The sequence below is a fragment of the Miniopterus schreibersii genome, assembly GCF_964146895.1.
Source record: "Miniopterus schreibersii genome assembly, chromosome: 10".
Taxonomy (NCBI): Eukaryota; Metazoa; Chordata; class Mammalia; order Chiroptera; family Miniopteridae; genus Miniopterus; species Miniopterus schreibersii.
In genome coordinates, this window is record NC_138110.1 from 68,930,152 (window position 1) to 68,952,458 (window position 22,307).

Consider the following 22,307-nt stretch of genomic DNA (forward strand, 5'->3'; position numbering starts at 1 on the left):
TCCTGGGAAGACGTGGCTTCCATGTAAGTGCTGTGGCAGATCCCACAGGCGCAGCAGCCGGAGTGTCAGCTAACACACTCCTCCCGGCAGGGTCCCTCTCAAAGGCACAGCTGAGGGGCAAACCCTCATGGCTGTCGTGTAAGGACTTATGTTCCTACATTATTTATTTGTATTCAAATTTTTCAGTAAGTAAGACACCGATCAATCAAAAAAATCAAGAAAAAAGTTTTTTGAAAGCAATCGAAAACCAACCCCAATGCTTTCCCCCCAATTTCTAATATACAAATTGTCAAAATTTATACGCAAATAATGGAGCCTAGTAGAACTGTATTTGAAGGACATTACAATGGCTGTGGCCATCTTCAGAATGCCCCAAATGAATTTGCTATAACTATAAGATTTACTGGCTTGATCTCTGTAACAGTGGTCCAGACTTTGAAACTTAGGGTGCATCAAACATTGTGTTTGTTTTTCAAAGTAGACACATATAGAGAGTGATGCCTCATTTCCAGAGCTAAGGTGATACATATACACTCAAATAATTAGCAGTTCCACCTTATTAACTCCTTTAGTTAAGAATTTGTATGTGCAGGGGATGGAGGAAGGAACATTGCAATAGGAGGCAAGGTTGGGCAAAAGTTAGGAAATGCCTTTTATCCCCCTAACTAGAAAGCACTGACATAAAAACATGGAAAATAATATATACAGATCTGGGATTAAAAAGAGAGAAAGGGAATAGCAAGCATGCTTACTTGAGTCACAAAGTTCATTGTACTTGGATGAAAAAAAATCTAGAGAAAAAATTGCCCAAATTGTCGTACAAATGCAAAAATATATTATTCTTCGCAAATGATTCCCAGAAACATCTATATATTATTCTCTGAGAAGCAAAACAGAATAGCAGGTTTCCCCCACAAGATAGTTAATGTTCTCAGCTAAAACATTTCAAATGTGGCTGCACCACAGTAACTGCTGAATTCCTCAGTTAAATGTACTTCACACGCTCCCTTTATACTATAACAGGAGAGGTGAGCACCTTTTAAAACGACAGGTGAGCATAAGCCAACAGCTGTCTTCACTGCCACCGTAAATGCATTTTAATTCTGCATATGCTGTGTTGAGTTGTTCAGATCAGTAACTGCTTTAACATTTCTCTCCACGATGCTCTAGTACTTCTCTCTGTGCCTGAGCACCAAAGGTGTTGACTGTTTCAATCCTGCAGCTGCACAGGAGTCTCGGGAAATGGCCGTCCTGCTCAAGAACCATGCCAGGTTGTCCGGCTAGATGGTCGTACTCAGAAATTCCTTACTGGATTCTTGTTTTATGCCCAGGTATCAGGAGACACCAAGAAGCACTGAGCATGGCAGACGGCCCTGGAAATGTAGAGTCCTGGGCCTTTTCCTGTCTCCAAGAGAAATTCCCATGAAACAACCTTAACACTCATGGGGGATGACTTAACCTTTCACTTCCTCATCTCTCGTTCCTATTGGTCTTTGCTGGGTTATATGTTTGTTTTGAGGCTGAAGCTGCAGCTCTTGGGAAAAATCCCATGGGATCAACTCTAAACTAAACAGTAAAATGATTGACCCCTGCCTGGAAGAGTACAGGCAAAGTCAGGCCTCATCCAGAGAGCTTGCTGACTTTCTTAAAAGGTGCACGACACTACAAGGTAGCATTTGTGAAAACACCCCTCTTGCTAAAGTCCACTCACCAAGACGTAGTGAATGACTAAAGCTGCAACTGTCCAATATGGTAGCCACATGTGGTTATTTGAATTTATTTAATTGCCAAAAAAAAAGAAAATCATATAGGCAACATCCCTCTTATAACTGAATATACTCAGGAAGGCTTGCACACTGGTCAGTTGCATTGATACTTTGCTCTCCTTCCCGTTTTCTTATCAGGTTGAAGGTTCTCTCAGGTTGATGCCTTATTAAGTAAGATGAGTAGAATAGATGTCTGAACTTGGATCCCACAGTATCCTGCCATTGGTGGGTCTCTCACAAATAACCAGTCATCCAAACCCGATAGAAGAAAGTTCAAGCTCTTGCCCCAACGTATAGTGTTAGCTACTGGAATACCTCTTCTGACCCAAAATGTTATTCTCCTCCCGGCTCCAAGAATAAAGAAAAACAAGCAGAAAGCAAACTTAGGGCAGGAAGGAGCAGTCGGCCCTGGACAATGCATTGTGACAGCCTCCGAAATGCTGTCCACCTCAGAATGAATGAGGCGATTGGTCATTTTCAAGCATTTCCTGAGAGATGTCTTCATAGAAATTATTAGTGTGCTATGAAGTTCCAATATGCCTAACATACCCGCAAACATAACTCAGTCCACCCTAAAAGTTAATATTATTGTTAGCCTATCTCAGAAAATGGCTCCACAAATTTTTTAAATTAAGTGTTTGACTTATAACTGTGTGTAAAGATACATTCAACCAATATTGGTAGCTATAAAATAGTTTTCTGGGTCAACTTTTCTGAAAGAGCTTCAGAATCCTCTCTTAGCTATGACCTTGCCAAGCAAGCCAGCAACCATGGCAGAACACAGCTCTCGGAATATGGATTTGGACCCGCTTGTTTTCATCTATTAATTTAAATTATTTTGTTCAGAAGTCCAATGCTTGTGGACCAATGTTTCTGTTACAGCCTAATCCCTGAAGGCACAAGGAGTGGGGCTCCTTAAATATAGTCAGAGAATTAATATTTTGATCAAAAATATAAACTCAAGAGAAACTTCAGGAAGAGCACATATCTGGCCTGCGGATATATATACACATACACACACACATATATCCATATCCCTAGGCCAGAATCAGTATGTATTTCAGCTATCATTAGTGAGTGCAACAGCCTTTCTTCCCTCTGAGCCCTGACACTCCCTCAATCTCATCCCAACCCAGCACTCCAGGGAGCCATTAGCAATTATTCTGTTGGGATTTGGCACCCCTATTTTTGTCTGTACTTAACATGGTTTTTCTTTTGATGATGTTGATTGGTTCCCTATCACCAATCACTTCATTTAATAGTTAATTTGATCTACAAACTAATTTATTGCATTTTTTAAAGGAAATTGGAATGAAGTTTAAAAAGTACAAAATCTTCTGGGATGTAAAGAATCGGTTTTTTTAAAAACCTTACTATATCTGTATTTATTCGGCAAACGGTTGCCAGTACTAAACTGTGTTTCCTCTTGCTATCCAATGCTGGAGAACATTGAAATTTTGTTTTCACTGGTCATTTGAAAAGCATAGCAGAAACAGCAGATTCCTAATAATCTGAATCCTATTCTTCAGCCTCACAAAAGAGAAAACAGTAGGCTCTTGTTTTCCAAATGGACAGTCTCCCCAGTTTGGGGCACTAGCGAACCTTTGTTTTTCGGAATGATGATTTCACCATCCATTTCACATGAAATTGTTTTTAAGTGATTATTTATGCCCGTAGACTGGAAATGTATTTATCGGTTTAATTCTAATCATGCCCCTATTCCTGGAAGCATGGGCACGCATGCATGAAAGTACAGATGAAAATGAATGGAAGTGTAATTAGGTTTTGTCATGAGACAGCCAAGACATCCCCTTGCTGCCTTCCTTTAATGGTCTTAAAAGCTGTTTTAAAAATCCTTTCATTGAATTTGTAGTTTAATCAATTTGGTGACACAAGTTTTGAAAACTTAATCAAGTTAGTGTAAGTGACTGTGCCAACCTAGACGTGCACTTCGCTTTTACGGCTATTGATCTCTGTCTCCGATACACTAAGGTCAGCCTTGCTGGCAGCGATGACCCCGAGCTGTTCTCTGTCCCGACCCATCGCTCCTCCAGAGACTCACGCACACGTTTTCCCTGCTTTCTGCCTGCGGGTGACATCCAGCGTGTCCCCCATCGTAGAGGATGGGAGCTCGGGGGGCAGAGAAGTGAAACGCCTTCCAAAGCCTTCCTAGCAAGCAAGTCATAGGATGGGAAGATGAACTGAAACGCTGTGTGCTGGTGCTGCTGTTTCTATGGCTTCTGTATGATTTTCTGTGATTTTGAGTTAAGCACTCAAAACCGAGAGCCGCCCATGTGCTGCCTTCAGCTAGATGGCCAGAGCTAGGGGAGAAAAGACCTGAAACCCATTGCTAATTATCGCTTTAGTTGTTATTTCCCCCAAAGCAAAAGGTGGATTCTGCTCCCTGCCCTTACTTGGTTGAAGGTGCTTCAAAACCAAGACAGAGACATTTGAAGGTTGAAGCCGATACTTGTCTAGTAGCTTTCAATCCGAGTGCCTGACTCATAAACTAACACCCCGTTTTTCATTCTCTTGGATGTCACTGGCGCCTGAGTAAGTGAACCTGCCCCTGCCTCTGTCCTGGACACTCGGGCTCCAGCAGGCCTCCCTCCCCGCCCCGTCGGGTCTGAACCGCAGCGCTTTGAGCATCGCGTGTCCGCCTCCCGCAGCCGGGCCGGGCCGGGGCAGGAGCGGCCACTGCGGTGCGTGCTCCCGGACGCCTTGTAACCGCTCTTTCCCTTTCAAAGCCCCTTTCACGTAGTCGTTTCTCATATTGTGTTGGAAGCCCCCCAAAAATTCATTCCGCACTGTCATCCCTTTGTCCTAACCAGAACAACTCGATCGTGTCGAAGAAGGCATGAACCATATCAACCAAGACATGAAGGAGGCCGAGAAAAATTTAAAAGATTTAGGGAAATGCTGTGGCCTTTTCATATGTCCTTGTAACAAGTAGGTACTGGGTACCGGCTCCAATCTGTGGCGTCCAGTTTTCTTTCTTTCTTCTTCTTTTTCTTTTCTTTTTCAATGTCAAAGTGAATGTCTGAAGTTTTGTCTTTTTTTTTTTCTTTGTTCTTTGCCGTCTGCTTCATTCTGTGGGGATAAAATACTTGTGTTTAATCAGAACAACTGGAACGCATTGAGGAAGGGATGGACCAAATCAATAAGGACATGAAAGAAGCAGAAAAGAATTTGACGGACCTAGGAAAATTCTGCGGGCTTTGTGTGTGTCCCTGTAACAAGTAGGTGCTGCCTGCCTGCCTGAAGCTTTGGTTTCCCAAGGCCCATCTCCAAGCCTTGACAAGCTCATTCCCGCCGGGCACAAAGGCAGGATGAGCATGTGGCATGCAGAACAGATCAGTCCCGTCTCCAACGCATTCATCTCGTAGCTAGATGATATTAGCGGGAGTTACTGTTGATGCATTAAAAAATCAGGCATACTACAGTGAAAGCTTCACTGTCAGCAACTTTTATTGACGAACGTTTCAACATTTTCCAGAAAGTGTACTTTGACACGGAGACTAGCCTCAAGAAAGAGACACCCAATGAATTTTATTTTCTCCCAACCCCCCAAACCAAAATTGCATATTTAGAAAAGATGGGGGGTAAGTTTGGAAGGTGAGAAGCACATATATCAAGGTTCGGTTTTTCAGAAGCGAAAGAGAGGTAATTTGGCCCAAGTAAGCATTCTGTAAGTTAGAGTCTGTGACAGTGACTCGCCCTCTCAACTGCCCACCAGTTGCCAAAGCTGATCAGCAATTAGACAAGAGATGCCACAGCCATGCCTAAGGCAGAGGCGAGGAGTCCTTCAGCAAGAAGTGCTCAAGCCTTACCCAAATTACCCATCCCTCTCAAATTCTTCCTCTTGGAAGATCTGCCTGTACACTGGCCGAAATGTTGAAATGTGTAGATTTTGCATGCACAACATCACAAAACATTCAACTGTTCTCCAGGTTCTGCAACGCTTTTTTGGAATGTAGCAGAAATGTGACATGTGGTTATAAAGGTTTGCAACAGAAGGAACCTGAAAACGAGGGTTCTGGAAGATAGTTTCATTTGACTAGCAGTGGGAAAAAAATGCATGAGTGGGTTGTCCAACATGCATTTGGAAAATTAAACCCATTACCCGATCTCCCCTACCCCTCCCGTTTCCCTTCGAACAGAAACCTTTTTCCTAAAAGCTCTCCTGGTCCTAGCTTTTAGAATAGAAATTGATGTCATTTCTAGCTGATTATATGACCATCCACATCCTTTAAACTTTGAGGCTGATTTAAAATATCCCACTTCCTGTTTAGGAGGGGGAGGGGCTCGATTTACAATAAATTCAAAACTTTTTAAAAAAAGAATGATCTACAGTAAAGCCTGATTAACTGGAATCTAGCTAATTGGAACCCTCAAATGTACTTATATTTTTGTTCCCTTTCACTTTTGGCAGAAAGAGACAAATGAACAAAGTGGGGGGCAGGGGGGAATCACATCAGGTATTGAAAATGGGCAGTCTAGGAAGTTTGGATTCTCTCACTCAGTCTCTTCTATAACTTCCACATCTAAGAGGACCAAGCAATGAGTTGACTGCTCTTCGGAGGAAAGGCCATCAGACACATCAAGAGAAAACACAACCAAGAAAAGCTTTGGTCACCTTCACGACCCTAAGACTAAGGCAGGAAAGTGGCTCGAGAATCTGACAATCTACAATCACCCCTGAAACAAAATTCTCCTCCATGGCCCACTGTTAATTAAGAAAGTCATATAACTTACCAAAATGACTTATTTCAAAGCATTCCAGTTAGTCAAGACTTAACTGTATGTCCTTCAGTGGCTACTTGCCACCAGGTGAGAGTTACACCTGTTTATGATGAATTCTGGAAGATAGATTTTTCCCGCTCATCAGCTGTGTGTGCAGAAAGGGTGGAGTAAGGCCCCCGGGGATGAATTCTAATGTTTGAATGAAATCATGGCCCCTGCGAATTCCCCGTATTAGTCGGCACCAATTCCTTATTGCACAAGAGACCCTAACTGAGCTTCAAAGCTTGACCGAAGTGTTCCCTATTGTGTGTAAATAATGCTTAAAAACCATGTGTCACAACGCAGTGTCTGGTGGTGCCCTGGACTCTCTGAGGGCTTCGCCCTGTCTCGGCATGTTTCGAAGGATTATGATAGATGTACGGCAGTTCTGTGAGTCTCTGTGCAGCATTGTGAGTGCAGTGATGTGCCTTCTTTCAGAAACGCAAACCTTCCTACCCCCTTGACTTTGCCAAAGATGGTGTACCAGACATTTACATAGCAGAAAACATCACCAGGTCCATGTAACTTCTTTTAATGTGAGGAGGAGGGGTTGGGGGAGTTGGAAAAAAAAATAAAACCGGACACTAAGCTCTGTTAACTTAGTTCTTGCATCCTGGCCCACTGAGCGGGCCCCTGGTTCTTGAGCGCAGTAAATGATGACTGCTCTAAGGGCTGTGGAGTTATACACTAGATTGTGGGAGCTACTGAGATTCCATTTGTACAGTTTTCTAATTTGTGTCCAGGGTTGATGGATCCTCAATCTGCAAGAATTAATATTAGAGCCAGTTTCACAAGATGGCTGTTCTCTAGTTAAAGTAAAAAAAGAGGCGGCAGGGGCGGGGAGGGGGAATGTCTTTAATAGAAATTGTGAAAATGGGACCAAAGGAAGTTCTTTTGTTCTTGGACTAAAAGAGTGTGGTTTCTACTATGCAAAGAACCTAAAAACATCTTTGATTGCCTTAAATTACAACACATCCACCAAAATATGCTGCACATGTTTCTATTGGGCACAACAAGTATGCCTGGATTTTAAGTTTCTCTCCAAGGCAGCTCAGTGAAATATGGCCCATGGAGACCACACTAGTTCCAGACCACTCCCCCTGCCACATCCCAGGATAGTTGGAAGTAGGAGTTTGTACTCACTCCCACCCTGCCCTTGAGCCCGACAAAGAAGCTATTGAAACTGCGTTTCAAATCCTCATGAAGGCTATTACTGTCCTGCTAGTGCCTTTTTCGAGAATGGTCAACTTCTGGAGTAGTTTGGCTTAAATGAGAATGCTTCACTTTCTACTCATGCCTGTAGCTGGTGCATGAAGAAGACGTAGAGGGATTTCCCTTTTTGGTGCTAGATGGCTTGTTCTCTCTTCTATTTTTCTGCATTCATTTCACTACACCTCTTTTACTTTTTGTCTCTGTGGACAAAGGTTTGTACATCAACTCTGGATGTATGATGACTGTTTGAAAGTACCGATATATTATCTGATTCAGATCACGCTAGAGGCAACTCAGAGACCATCGCCCTTGGCCAACCACCAATCCTTAATGTCCTTCATGCAGAGTTGGAATGGTTAGTTCCACACGTGCATTGGGGGGGAAAATTAAACAGGGAATCCTGCATGATAGTGTGTAAAAACTTGGTCAAGTACGTTTTTCTTGATGACAGTGTGTTGCTGTGGTGTGATGTACACACTCCACTTGGCAGTCTTGTTTTGTGTCTGTCTGCCAGTATGTTTTCCTGTGTGTTTTGTGTCTCAGAATATAACCATGTCACCGAAATAGAACTGAATGTCCTCCAGCTACCTTAATCCTTGTCTTAAATCGAACTAAACCACCAAAACATAACGAAACCGGAACAAACTGTGGGCAGAGGTTACAGACTTGACGATTGCAATTGACTCGATTGATTGGAAATGAAATTCCGAGTAGCTGAGGCATGGTGGTGGCCAACTGTTTGGGTCCATATTATGATATATCGGTATTCTCTAATGCCTCAAATTAAAACTCATTCGCTTGGTTCGGTTCTTGGCTTGAAGAGATAACCGTTGCTGTGAGCTTGATGCTCTACCCCCTTGCCTTGTTACTCACCCTCTTTTTTGCATAGGCTTAAATCAAGTGATGCTTACAAAAAAGCCTGGGGCAACAATCAGGACGGAGTGGTGGCCAGCCAGCCTGCCCGTGTGGTGGACGAACGGGAGCAGATGGCCATCAGTGGTGGCTTCATCCGCAGGTGAGCCCTGTGCTGCCAACACTGTAGCAGTTTGTCTGTTTTTGAGTAACAGACAACCCCAAACTGAGTGGTTCTTAAAACAACCCCCTTTTTATTACTTAAGAATCTATATGTTGGCCGGACAGTGCTTCTGAGAGCCCCTTCTGGGCTCATTCATTACAGGCAACTGGGTATCTGAAATGGCCTCACTCGGTTGTTTGGGGCTGTCCGCAGAGCGCCTCTGCTCCCCTCATGTTGACTCTCCAGCAGGATAGCTCAGGCTTCTTACATGGTGAACGCATTCCAAGGCCAGGCTCCAGTTCACAGGCACTTATCAAGCCTTTGCCTGTGTCATGTTTGCCAGAGTCTCTTCAGACAGAGCAGGTCACATCCAGGGTCAGTGCAGCAGCAAACAGACATCTCATTCCATGAGTTTAACTGAACAGAGCCTAAGTATGCCTTAGCTATTGATGATCATTTAAATAAGCTTCTCCTCTACATAAAAAAGCTAGGAAGTGCCCCTTTAATTTTCTCTAGACTGGGCTGCTTTAAAAACCTTAGGCTAGCCTGGCCGGGCGTGGCTCAGCAGTTGAGCATCAACCTAGGATCCAGGAGGTCAGGGTTCGATTCCTGGTCAGGGCACATGCCCAGATTGCGGGCTCATTCCCCGGTTGGGGGCGTGCAGGAGGCAGGTGAATCTCTCATCATTGATGTTTCTATATCTCTCTCTCCCTCTCCCTCTCCCTTCCTCTCTCTGAAATGGAAGGGAGGGAGGGAGGGAGGGAGGGAGGGAGGGAGGGAGGGAGGGAGGGAGGGAGGGAGGGAGGGAGGGAAAGCAGGAGACCAATTGGGCAGTCTCATCTTTCATTAAAAAAACACACACAATAGAAATCCCTTAGGCTATAGTCTGCATTGGGAGTTACCATGGGGGAAGGATTTTAACCCCTCTGAACATTTTTTGCCCATCTCCATGTATTGTGGAAAAATGTTATTTAGCCAGAACATTCTGGAATAAGTACCTACCATTTGCAGTAAAGAGTTAGTGCCTTTTTAACTTTCAAGGTGAGCTATAGGGAAGAAAAAAAAAAGGGCAAGATGGTAAGGCACTTTGAGAGCCTAATCCTTTCTCCCCACTTGAAGTGGAACAAAACCCTTTATTATAGTTTTTTTCACCTGAAATCACCCATTCACAATGCCACCCAAAACCCCATAGCATTGAAATGTGAGTAAATAAAAGTTATCTTGAACAAGTAGCTACCTCTGGAGTTCTTGGGAACAAGGGGGATTAAGGGGCAGATTGAAATTAACGTTACTCTTCCCATTGACATTGGTCCCAAATGGGAAAGCAGATGAGCAGAGAAATTCTCTGATTGGGCACAATGACTTTTTCTTTCATTCTGAATTCGACTCTTGGAGATTTTGGTTGATATTTCAGAAAGAAAAATATAGTTTCTAACTAGTTCCATCTTTCTCTGATTTAGAATCCTCCCAACTAAAATAATTTTATTTTTAAAAAATGAAAATTAGGATAAATATTTGAAGGGAGAAAATGATGTGCTGGTGAAGTGAGAGAGGTAGATAAATCAATCTATTTGATAATAGAAATCCTTTAACATTAGAAATTCAAGGGTTTAAAAATGCATTCAAAATTTTTTTTCTAATACAATAAAAGAAAATAAATAAAAATTATTTTCTAATGTATAAAAGCTAAATTGTGTTCTCATATTGAATGGAGATTTCAGAGGGATAAGATTGATACCTAGAGGACTTTGGATTTTTTCCTAAGTCTTGGTGTCCTTGGTGTTCAAGTTTTTTTCTCAACTTCTATCCACTAAAAATTGCTGTTTGATTCCCAGGGTAACAAATGATGCCCGAGAAAATGAAATGGATGAAAACCTGGAGCAGGTGAGCGGCATCATTGGAAACCTCCGTCACATGGCCCTGGATATGGGCAATGAAATCGATACACAGAATCGCCAGATCGACAGGATCATGGAGAAGGTGAGCATGTGGCAGTGAGCAGGTTTCCACTGTTCATTACTTCTGAAATAAATGCTGAGAAAGCATGAAGGTCATGATGAGGCCCTCAAACGGTGGCACTGGATTCAGACACACTGGCAGATGGAAATTTCCCATCTACCCCAAGACAGAAATTCAGCCACAGATAAGTAAATAGAAGATAGAATTTAATCTAGCAGATGTTCCTCAGAGGCACCTCTATTTCAGGCATTGTGCTAGGCATTGCAGAACATATAAAGATGAGAAGGATAGCATCCCTCTGCCAAGACTCACAGCCTAGGGGAGGCTGTTAACCTCCCCTATTTACTGCCATAGAAAATGTAATTCACTGAGAGAGCCACGCATAAAATGCTAAGTAGGTTAGATGAGGAAAGGGCCAGGGGGTGGGAAAATCTAAAAAAAAAAGAATTGAATTTGAACTGAGTCTTGAAGGATGGTTAGGAACTTGTCAAGTGGATGTGATTTAGGAATAAAATCAGGAAATGGGGGAAAGAACAGTTATTTTAGTTTAGCCGGAAGATGAATATAAGCTTTGATTTTTATAAACGCCAAAGTTTTAATGATTGTTCTAAAAGGCCCAGATTCCATTTTCAGTCCAATAATACACATGTCCAGATTTCAAAGTGAGGAACATAATGTGACGAGGTTGAATTCATACAAGGACACCAGATGTGGCCCTAAGACTGAGCCCATAGTCACCGAGAGGCCTAAGGAGGAGTGGCGAGAGTAGAATGGGAAGGGGTGGGTTTGGGGGCTTGAGAAAAGAAGGGAAGGGAAAGAAACACTGGAAAGCTTTTATAAAAAGATTGAGGACACCAAAACCTAGTATTCTACATGATATAAATCTGACATAGTTTCTATGCCCTTGTATTCCACCCCCTCCCCAATCAGTAGAGTCTTGACTATTACTTACAATCTCTTAAAATGTCCAAATGCCAAAAGGGAAAAATAGACACATTATAGGTTTAATGATCATTGTGCATCTATAATCAATTCTAGTTGGCTGATCTTACAATGTGTGAGTTTATTCCCTGGGAGATACTGAAGTTTTCTAACCCGAGACCCTGAATTTCCTTTTAATAATTCACTCTACTTTGGTGAACAGGGAAGGAAATTTTTGAGATCTCTTGAATCATAAGGCTAAATACTCAGTTTCTTGGTACCCAAGCAGTATCCACTGACTTGAAAAAGTAATGAGTAGACATAAAGGGAACACTTTGACCTGTTGTGTTCTATGGGCTCCATATTGAAAGTATCTGATCACATAATGTTTTGCCTGATCAATATTGAGCTACACCAGTGACAGTGTTGGTTGACAAAATGCTTGTGCTTTGCTTACTTTCACAAGTCATGACATATTTGCTTTTGTTTAGAGCCTTTCATACGCTTAAGCTTTTAACGCTGAGCAAATCAATAGATTTTAGAAGGATATTAAGAGTTTCAAAAAGCACTGGAGCCAACACACTGACCTAACCCATTATGGCCCAGAAAAATGAACTAAGAAACATTTGCTGAACTACCTTGCAACAGAAAAATGATTTGAAAAAACAAGTAGTCATTTTCTATTAATGGACTCACTTTACTCAAAGATGTAGGGAGATAATGTATTTCGAACTCAATTAGAGTTCCAGAGGAGAACTCTTACTAAGAGAGAGGGGTCAACCTTTATTGGTAGAGTTGGACTATAAGCAAGAAGAAGTGTTCCTGGAAAGGCAAGTGGCACTTTAATTGTGCCACTTTGCGATTCTAGCTTTCTTCTTTAGGGAAACCCTTTCATTCTGGGCCCAATATACCACAAGGACAGATACGTATGCAGCTGTGTGGTTTAATCCAAAGTCAGGATGTGAAATAGCCTTTATGGTTGGTATCATTCCTTGAATGCTGAATTGCTTAAGAAGTGGGGAGGGGTCTAGTTGCCTTTGAATAACTAGCTCCCCACCCCATTAATTGCAATCTGGACATGATTTAGTTAGAACCCATTTTAACCCAACATTGCCTTCAAATGATACACGTTATGTGAGCTTCACAGTTATTAACAGGTTTTCACCTTCTCATGTATGTTCGCACTTCTGACAATAGGAAATGGTGTGCAAAGGTCTCCTGCATACCTGAGACTAAATTAAAATAACGCAGTAGGAGTAAATAGAATTTCCTGATGTTTCTCCCATATTCTCTCATGACCCCAATAACAACCTTCATCCAGTTCCATCAATAATATCAGTTCTTATCACTTGGATTAATAATGAAGTTTTTGGGGTTTCAAAACAAGGCAATTTTCAATAATACATCCCCAAGGACTGTCAAGAAATTACTTAGCCTTTTTAAAAACCTTGCTTTCTAATTTATGACAGTTCTATATCCAGGTGAGCAAAAGTAGGTTTACAGTTGCTTGTATGGAAAATAATACAATTAATTAATAATACAAGAATAAACTGTGTTTTGCATACTCACAACTGTAAACCTACTTTTGCCAACCCCGTATAAATTCTTCTAAGGTTAAAAAGGTACTATCCTTTCGGAAAACTAAAATGGGCAAGTTTATACCAGATGTTTTATGGGAACCTGTTGCTAAGGCAGTAACTAAGGGTTGTTCAAACTTGAGTGTAAAGTTGTCAGTGGTAGATGTCACACACGGTGAAATACAGGGAGGCTGCGTTAGCATACCTCAGATTTTCCTATCAGCAAGTAAACAGGATGTTTGAAAACTAAGATCTTGGTTCCAGCAGGGTTTTCCTGCTCACCAGCTTCATGACCTGGTTTTCTCATCTGAAAGGTAATAAGAGTTCACACCTGGGATCAGAACTGGCTGCCATGTGGGGTGATGAGCCTCCACTTCTGGCAGCCTGAGCTGTCGCCTAAAAGCTACCTGCCATGGTCTGAAGTTGAGATTCCCAGAGTGTTCAGAAGGATGGGCTGAGTAGCTCCTTCTAACTCTCTTACTGGCTTTCCAGTGGGCATCTCGGCTTCCCCACAGGGCAAATCATGTAGCACATCTTGGGCATGCCAGCAAGTTCAGGATCCTCTAAATAGAAATACGAAAACAGGATGGGGTGTATTCCCTAAATAGAGTTCTGAAGCATATAAATAGAATAAACACAGGGGCATTCTCCAAATACCAGGAAGACATCCAAGAGGAGATTATCTCAGGATTTTTTTCTAAAAGGGACTACTTCTGTTATACCAATAATGAAGATGGCACCTTTTGTGTCAGATATTGTATGGGCTGGAATTCTGATATGCTTCAGAAAGAATTTAGGTGGAAATCACAGATGCTCATTGAACACAGGTCTGTTCTAGCTCCTCCCAGATCCTTTGAAGATATCCAGAATAACCTCTTTCTCTACTTCAAAATATCCCCTTGCACCACCATGTGAAGCTCACCAGTGCATTCTTAGTGCAGGAGGTCCTAGAATGTTTGCTCTAGATAGAAATGCTATTCATTTTGAAATGGATAAATTTTTTTTTATTTGAGCTTTACTCAGTTGAACTTGGGAAAACAGCATAATTCAACTTGCAGGAACATTTCCCATTGGTGTGAGCCTGTAATTTTCCTTTGCACCAAAGTATCATTATTTCTGATAGGATTTGTAGCTGAAGAAGGAAGATTTGAGAGTCAAGTGAAACTGGAGAGAATATCATTTTCCAAATTAGGAATCCAAGGCCAAAAATATTCGCCTATAGATCAAAACAATCAAAGAAAATTAATGCTCTCGCTTACTTGTTTTGAAAGTCAACTCTTGATAATCCAAACAGATGGTAGGGAATCATTGCCAGATAATTTGGAGTTATGAATAATTTAGAAATACTTCCATTTCCACTTGGCACTTCCATTTCCACTATTTCAATATGGATAACTCTAGTGCCCTGGGAATTCACGATTAAGCTGAATAAAGAAGACCCAACCTGATAGAGATTGGAATGTACCAGGCACAGTAGTTGATGCAAAATCAGTAGTCATTGAATAAATACTGATTGACAGAAAAACAGCTCAGTTTTCCTGGAATCTTTGTCTTTGCCTCTACTTGCTGACTCATATGTTTCTCAGTTATGTTAGAAATAATTTATTTTCTGGGGTTTAAAGGTCTATCATGGTAGCAGCCCTGGGTTTCATGCTATATGAACAGCAAAAGGTAACTTAAGCAGTGAGGAGATTAGTCAAGGCACAAAAGTGTGGTAAATGTACCCATGTTAAAGCAAGTCAATTATCAAACTCATAGGAGTCAGTTTTCAGAAACGGGGCTGAAAAATTATTAATCATCCCCAAAGCAAGCCAAGTGTTCACCAAATAACAATAATTGCAAGATAAGATATAATGAACACTTATTGCAAAATGTTATTCTAAGCCCATTACGTGTATAAGTGCATTTCATCCACACAGCAAACCTAAGAAGTGAAATGATTAACATAGTGATTAGCAGTGTGGACTCTGACTCCAAGCTGCTTGCCTTCTGATTCTCACTAGGAAATGCCCTCATATACTAGTACTGTGACTTTAGACAAATTGCCCAAATCCGCTCCTCTTGGTTTTCTTACATGAAAAAAGGGGCTAACAACAGTATACACCTCATAGTTGATGTCAGTCTTGATGTTACCAAAGTTAAATGAGTGAAACATAGTAGACACTCATGCTCATTGGCAGTACTCTTTATTGCCCTGGCTTATAGAGGAGAAAAGCCCCACCTTTAACTAAGGCCCCATCGTGTTAAATAATTTACTCAAAGCAGCACTACTACTAAGTTATCCACGATTTGAACCCAACAATACAAGTGGTATTAATTCAACTCAATCCAACAGATGTGACTGCCTACCATAGAAGTCACTGGGTATCACTTCAGGAGAGAGAGATAAATTACATAACTCTGTCCTCAAAAGGACACTCTCTGGTGGGGAAAATAGCCATGAGACCTAAGATCAAGTGTCTGTGATCATGTCCATGCACAGTCATAAGCAATGGTTCTAGGAACACAAAGAAAGGGAGCGTCGATTCTGATCGGTGAGGCTTCAAGATGCCTTCGCCCAACAGGGGGCATTTGAACGGGACCGAGGATGAATGGAGTGGTAATGGGTAACTGGATCCTGTTTTCTTCCCCTTTTCCCAGGCTGATTCCAACAAAACCAGAATCGATGAGGCCAACCAACGTGCCACAAAGATGCTGGGGAGCGGTTAAATGTGCCCACCTGTGTTCTCTTCCAGACGCTGTCGGGCAAGGCAGTGCCGTCATGCTTTTCTCATGGTATTACCTAGTAGGTCTGCACACACACACACATCAGTCCACCCCCGTTGTGAATGTTGTCTTGTGTCGTCCATCAGCTGCCCCAAAATACTGTGTCTTTTGTTCTTTCTGGGTCTCTTTCTTTCCAAAGGTTGTATATAGTGGTCATTCGGTGGCTCTAACTCCCTACGTAAGATGTCCTGGGTTTCATTTTCCTTCTCTCTCCTCAGTGGCGTTTGCTGAATGGCAACAGTTAAGGAATGCTCAATGTGCTGTTGATTCTTTCAATACACAGTCTTGTTCTTGTAAAACTGTGACATTCCACAGAGCTACTGCCACGGTCCTTTCTTTGGGTGTCAGGCTCTGAAACTCTCAAAATCCGCTGTCTTCGGTTCCTCCCGGCTGTCATCTGTCTTTATGATTTCATGATTAGACAATGTGGAATTACATAACAGGCATTGCACTCAAAGTGATGTGATTTATGCATTTATGCATGAGAACTAAATAGATTTTTAGGTTCCTACTTAAACAAATTCTTTCCCTGGCAGTAGCACACTGATGAGAAAACACACACACACACGTGCAACAACAGCAACAAACAACAAAGCATGTTCAGTACCGAGACTGTCGAGATTAAGTTCTACCAGCAAAACTGCAGTAGTGTCCCTTTCTTTCTGTCAATATATAGACTTATTAATCATCATCCTTTTTTAAAAAATAAAGAATTTTAAAAAAAGATGAATTTGACACACTCACCATTTAATCATTTCCAGCCAAATAGACGTTTGGCGGAAACTATGTCAAGTGGATGTAATATAGGGTTCGTTTGCTGCTTTTGAAGGCTGTGTTTTGGAGAAAGCAATCTTGCTGTGAACAGTGTGGAGATGTAAATTTTATAAGGCCGACTCTTACCGATCACCATTTCCCTGTGATTTGTTACCAGTACAATTCTCTGTTGCTTAATCTAGAGCTATGCACACCAAATTGCTGAGATGTTTAGTAGCTGATAAACCTTTAAAAATAATATAAATGAATGAAATATAAACTGTGAGATAAATATCATTACAGCATGTAATATTAAATTCCTTCTGTCTCCTCTGTCAGTTTGTGAAGTGATTGACATTTTGTAGCTAGTTTAAAATTATTAAAAATTATAGACACCAGATGTCTGCTTTAACTTCTTCGTGGACCCCATCTGACTTTGCACTTACACAAGAAGAGGAAGCCTGGCTGCTCTGTCCCATTGCTCCTAAGAAGCCAATTCTGTGTGCTGAGGACACTGTATGGAAAAAGCAAGGGTGTCTCTTTTAGACGGAATTTCAACGGCAGTTGAAACTTAGCTTGATTTTTATAATCTGTTTCAGAAATACTTGTGTGTAGATTCAGTGTTGGCTGTGGTAGGATATATAGTTTTCCAGAAGACATAGAAAAAAGAATGGGGGGAAATCCGTGGTGCTCAGACTTGGCCCTACTTAGATTTAGGTACATCAGTTGTCAATCAACTATTGCTCTTCCTTCCTCTCCCCGGTATACCCCCACCAAAACGGAGACCCCTACAACCACCACCATTGCTGCCCCAACTTTTTAACAGCTTTTTGACATGTCATACAAATCACCTATTTAAAGTATATAATTCAATTGTTTTTAATATACTCGGAGTTGTGCAATCTAATTTTAGAATAATGTCATTCCAAAAAGAAACCCGATTCCCATTAACAGTCACTCCCATCCCACTTCCCCCAGCCATAGGCAACCACTAATTTATATTGTCTCTATAGATTTGCCTATTTTAAACATTTCACATAACAGAATTAGAAAATATGTGATCCTTTGTGACTGGCTTCGTTTATTCAACATAATGTTCTCAAGGTTCATCCATGTTGAAACATATAACAGAGCTTCATTCCTTTTTATGGCCAAATATTATATGGAAAACACATTTTGTTTATCCATTCACCCATTGATGGACATTGGGATTATCTTCGCTTTTTGGCTATTATGAGTTATGCTACTACGAACACTCATGTATAAGTTTTTGTGTGGACATGTGTTTTCAGTTCTCTTAACATCACTGTTTTTTCCACCATCGGTCTCTGCCACCAGCACTTCCACCAGCATCACCTTCACCATTACCTGTGGCACCTGTACCTCCACCCTAACCACTGCCCCAGCTACCACCATCTTCACCTTCCTCCTGCCTCCGCCACCTCTCCATCTTTACTGGCACCTCCACCTTTGTCACTGCTGCCTTCCCAGTCACCGTCATCACCCCCTCCATGACCACAGTCATCACCACCACTGCCTCCACCTCCGTCTCCGTCACCACCTTCACCAACGCCACCATTACCTGCCTCAGCTCACTGAGTAATTAAAACCCCACGCTGGATACAAGAAAGGCTTAGGGGCATTTTGCTTTAGTGGCCATCACATAATTCATTCTGAACGTATTTCTTTGATAATTGAATTTGTTCAACGTCAGCTCTGATGCAGGCAGCTCCTTTTGACTGAAAGAGAACATATTCCCCGGGGCTGAATCAGCTCCAGGTAATGTGCCAACTCAGGATGGACATTAGACATATAATGAGGAGGAGCACTGGAAGAGCTGAATCTCCCATCTCCCTCTTCCATGACCCTTCTACAAAAGACGGCACAGAAGGTCAAAGGTGGTCCTGGGTCCTAGTAACAGTCCTTTCCTCTGTCCCCCTCTCCACTTCCAGCTCTGTTATCCTCCCACATCCTTCCCCAGCTCCCGATCTGACCAGCTTTCCCCAATCTTGGTGTCACTGCTTTGCCAGCAAGTTGATGATTGCAAAAATTAAGAGAAAGGGAAGAAAATTCATACTTTGTGATCATCCAGTCTATGCCAGGTACTGTGTTAAGTGCCGTATTCATGTAGACTCATTAACCCCTCTTAAAAACTCTATAAAAGAGGCATTATTAACCCATTTTTTCAGAAGAAGAAATTAATAGTTTATTTAAACAAGACCTCCCAGCTAGTAAGTGATATAGGCATGATTCAAACCTGATGTGTGTGACTCCAGAGCTAAAGAAAGGCCTGGAAAAGAAATTGAGGATGGTGCTTCTCTCAACTAAAACAGGAAACTCGAGGAGATATGTGGCCTCACAAAGAACCGCAAAGACAAATGTACTGGACTTCTTAGCAGGAGGTCTTGATGAACCTGCCTTTCATCTGCGAAATATTTACTGAGCTTCTATGCCACATCCTGAGTATTGAGAGCACATCAGGGAGGGGGAAAAGTGGGAAATTCCCTGCATTCATTGAACTTACACTCAAGCTGGGGAGAGATAAATAAACCAACAAGTAAAATTCAAAGTATATCAGATGGTAAGTGTCAGAGAGAAATGTAAAGCAATGAAGGCGGTAAACAGTGCAAAAGATGGGAGAGAGGGCGTTATTTTAAAACAGTGATGGGGGAAGACCTCACACGTGAGAATTTAAGCAGAGAATTATTCAGTTATGGAATAACTAAAATGATATGTTACAAGTGAACCCATTTGGGAAGCAGGGGCCAGGATTGATGAAACAAATGTACAAGCTACTTATATTTTTTCATTTAGTAATACTGGAGTACCTCCTCTGCGACTCAGTCACTACTGGTTTAAAGTTTTCCTCCCATTGTTCAGAAGAGACTTGCAAAATCCTTGGCCCAAGCAAGGAGGCAAGTTTAGAGGGTGAAACAGTGTACAAGGTATGAGTATCAAGTCAAACTTTGTTGGAAGAGTTGAAAGTGTTGACTTCATGGTCCACGATTTAGGAAGTCTTGCTCTAAGTGGTCTTTGTAAAATCATCAACTTAGTAATTTACTTTCAAGTAGGTTAGTCATATACCTCAGGTTCTCCATCTAGGTTTTAGAAATTCAAATCAACCTCCTAGAATATAAGAGGTTTGGAGAAAAAAGGAACTAAGGAAAAGTAAACTATTAATAAGTAATTTAACCATAGGGCTCTTGGCTATTTCCAGGATGAATATCGAACATTCTCGAGTTCATTCCCAGGCAGAGTGCCACCCGCTGATGTTCCCCACCCACCCTTACACCCATCCTTAGCTCCTCCAGGCTTTTGCCATAGGGGGTTTACTACTTTGAATTCAGGATCCTCTTTCCACAAGCAACTCCGAAAAATGTGGCTCATAATCCTCCTACTGGACACTGCTGGGGCCCTGTCCACATCCTCTGTGCACTCACCTCTACTCACAAAAGGCTGTGGCAGTGAAGAGCCCTGTAATTCTCTGCTCGGGGCAGGGAACGCCCGGAAGGCTGAAGTTTTAACACCCCTGGAAGCAGTTCTCAACCAGGATGGATGGGGGCGAGTGAGAGGACACCCCGTTTCCTTGGCCCCAGGTTGGGATGGCCTGGGTGTGTGTCCTACATCATCTCCCAGAGTTTCCCCAGAAGAACCAGTCTCCAGTTTCTCACATGATAACTTAGCTGATGATTATTACTATCTTTATTGGCTGTCTTTTCTTCTCTCTTCCCCACCTCACTACTTGTGTTTCCTAGGACCTCTTCTCAAATAAACTACTTGCCCCCAAATTCTTGTTTCAGGGTATGCTTCTGGGGAAGCCTTGACCTCAGGCAATACTGTCTCATGAGATACTAACCAACTGCTGACAGTTTGTGGCAGCCTGTCCAGAAGACTGACCTTAATCCTGAAATAATGAAACTAATCCCTCCTATTCAAAGCAATAGAGTGTCAGCACCATCATTAACCCCTAAACAACTGAACTCGAAAGAAAACATTTCAAAACGTTCAAAATAGAACTGGATCCTCAACCAGCACTTGACAAATACCCTTATTCTAGACTGTTTTTTTCCCCCTGCCATCTTTCCTTTGTTGCTATTTTGCAAGAATTTACACTGAAATTTCAAGGAGTGGGTGGGGGGCTTTCTTTTCTTTTCCTTCCTAATCTTTTCTGTACAAAAATATACTGTTCCCCTTGCTAGGATGATAAAAAAGACTGATTACTCAGGGGTGGAAAGGAAATTATGTGTGTCAGAGACAGCTTAAGTATACACAAGATGTATCTTGGGTGTCTGGGGGAGTGGGGGTGTGGGAGGTGACTGTTGCCTTCCAAGGCACTGTCTTACTTTAAAGGAACCGTGACAACCACCAGTTTAGGAAAGATGAAGCAAGTGCTAATGGGGTGCGTTTTTAAACTTTCAGAGGCTGCGGAGATAGAAAGCCCTAGAGACCTAAGCCCATGCTCTTATCTGTTCTGGAAGGCAAAACTCCAGACTAGACCAAATAGATTCTCCAAGGGGCTAGAGCTTTTATACCTCTCCACTAAAGATCCACTCTGCTTTCCATACCTATTGATTTGCACATGGCAATGGCCCATATGAATTTCTGCCCACTGGACTGTCATTTATGCACCTTAAGTGCAAATAGCCAGCTCAGCTCAAGATATCCCAACAAACTATCTCAACATAACTTTATTCCAAGGCAATGACTGCAAGCCAAGAAGAACATTAGGAGTGCTTCGGAAGTGCTTTCCCCACCTCCCCACCCCCCAGGGGCTGAATTAGGGGGTGCTACAGGCTGACTCCTCAGAAAACAAAGCCTGAGATAAAGGCCTAAGTCCTGGTAGTTTATCTGAGAGTGTGATTCCAGGGAGCAGGAAAAAGGGATGGGAGAGTGAAATGGTGAAGCGGGGAGAGCCAATGCAAGAATGCAATATGGAATTAATGCTACAGGCACCTGGTGTTTGACTCCCGTGGGACAGCTGAGATGCCCCATCAGGTGCACATCAGAACCATCTTCCTGGAACAAGAAAGGGAGATTTACCCACCCGCTACCATGTTCTTTGGTCAAAGGTACCAACGGGGCAGGGTGGTAACTCCCTGTACTTCGGGTCGTGTGCATGGATGTCAGCGGGTTCTTTCCAAGGATGCCCTGCGCTAGCAGATCAAAGAGGCCCTGAGCAGAGGGGGAGGAGGGGCGAGGCCAGCACCGTCAGTTTGTATTTCTGTGGAGCTGGTGGAAGTCTGCGTGAAACTGGTTGCCACTGCAGTGGCTGGAGTAAGAGCCAGGGACAAGGGAATGTGAAGGCATGTTTGAGAAGCATCTGCAGGGCACGGCGTACGGTTGTGCAGGTTTCATACTGTTTTTCCCTAGAAGGCGCCATTCACATCCTAACAGCAGCTTCATATTTTCCTGCTCCGTATACAAGGTCTCAACTGAGATTTTGTTTGAAAGAGCTTTCACTGCTAAAGAAGAAAATACAAAACCCACCACCAATGAAACCTTTTAAAGCCATTGTTTTAAAATCATTTGGAGGACCAGTAGAAAGGACCAACTGGA

At 42.3% G+C, this 22,307-nt stretch overlaps 1 protein-coding gene across 6 annotated transcripts in view; it reads left to right on the forward strand.

Annotated features, from left to right (window-relative positions):
• The window catches only part of SNAP25 (synaptosome associated protein 25), a 71,254-nt gene extending 53,437 nt beyond the window's left edge, over positions 1 to 17,817 (forward strand). For 2 of the 6 annotated variants that reach the window (XM_081150171.1, XM_081150172.1), the window contains exons 5-8: positions 4,598 to 4,715; positions 8,650 to 8,775; positions 10,611 to 10,755; positions 15,873 to 17,161. In XM_081150171.1, the coding sequence (XP_081006297.1) occupies positions 4,598 to 4,715; positions 8,650 to 8,775; positions 10,611 to 10,755; positions 15,873 to 15,941 (458 nt within the window). In that variant the 3' untranslated portion in view covers positions 15,942 to 17,161. Of the gene's footprint in view, positions 1 to 4,597; positions 4,716 to 4,887; positions 5,006 to 8,649; positions 8,776 to 10,610; positions 10,756 to 15,872 lie in introns of all 6 variants that reach the window. The other 4 variants (XM_081150169.1, XM_081150170.1, XM_081150167.1 and 1 more) reach the window with 3 other exon arrangements.
• Positions 17,818 to 22,307: the final 4,490 nt, after the last annotated feature.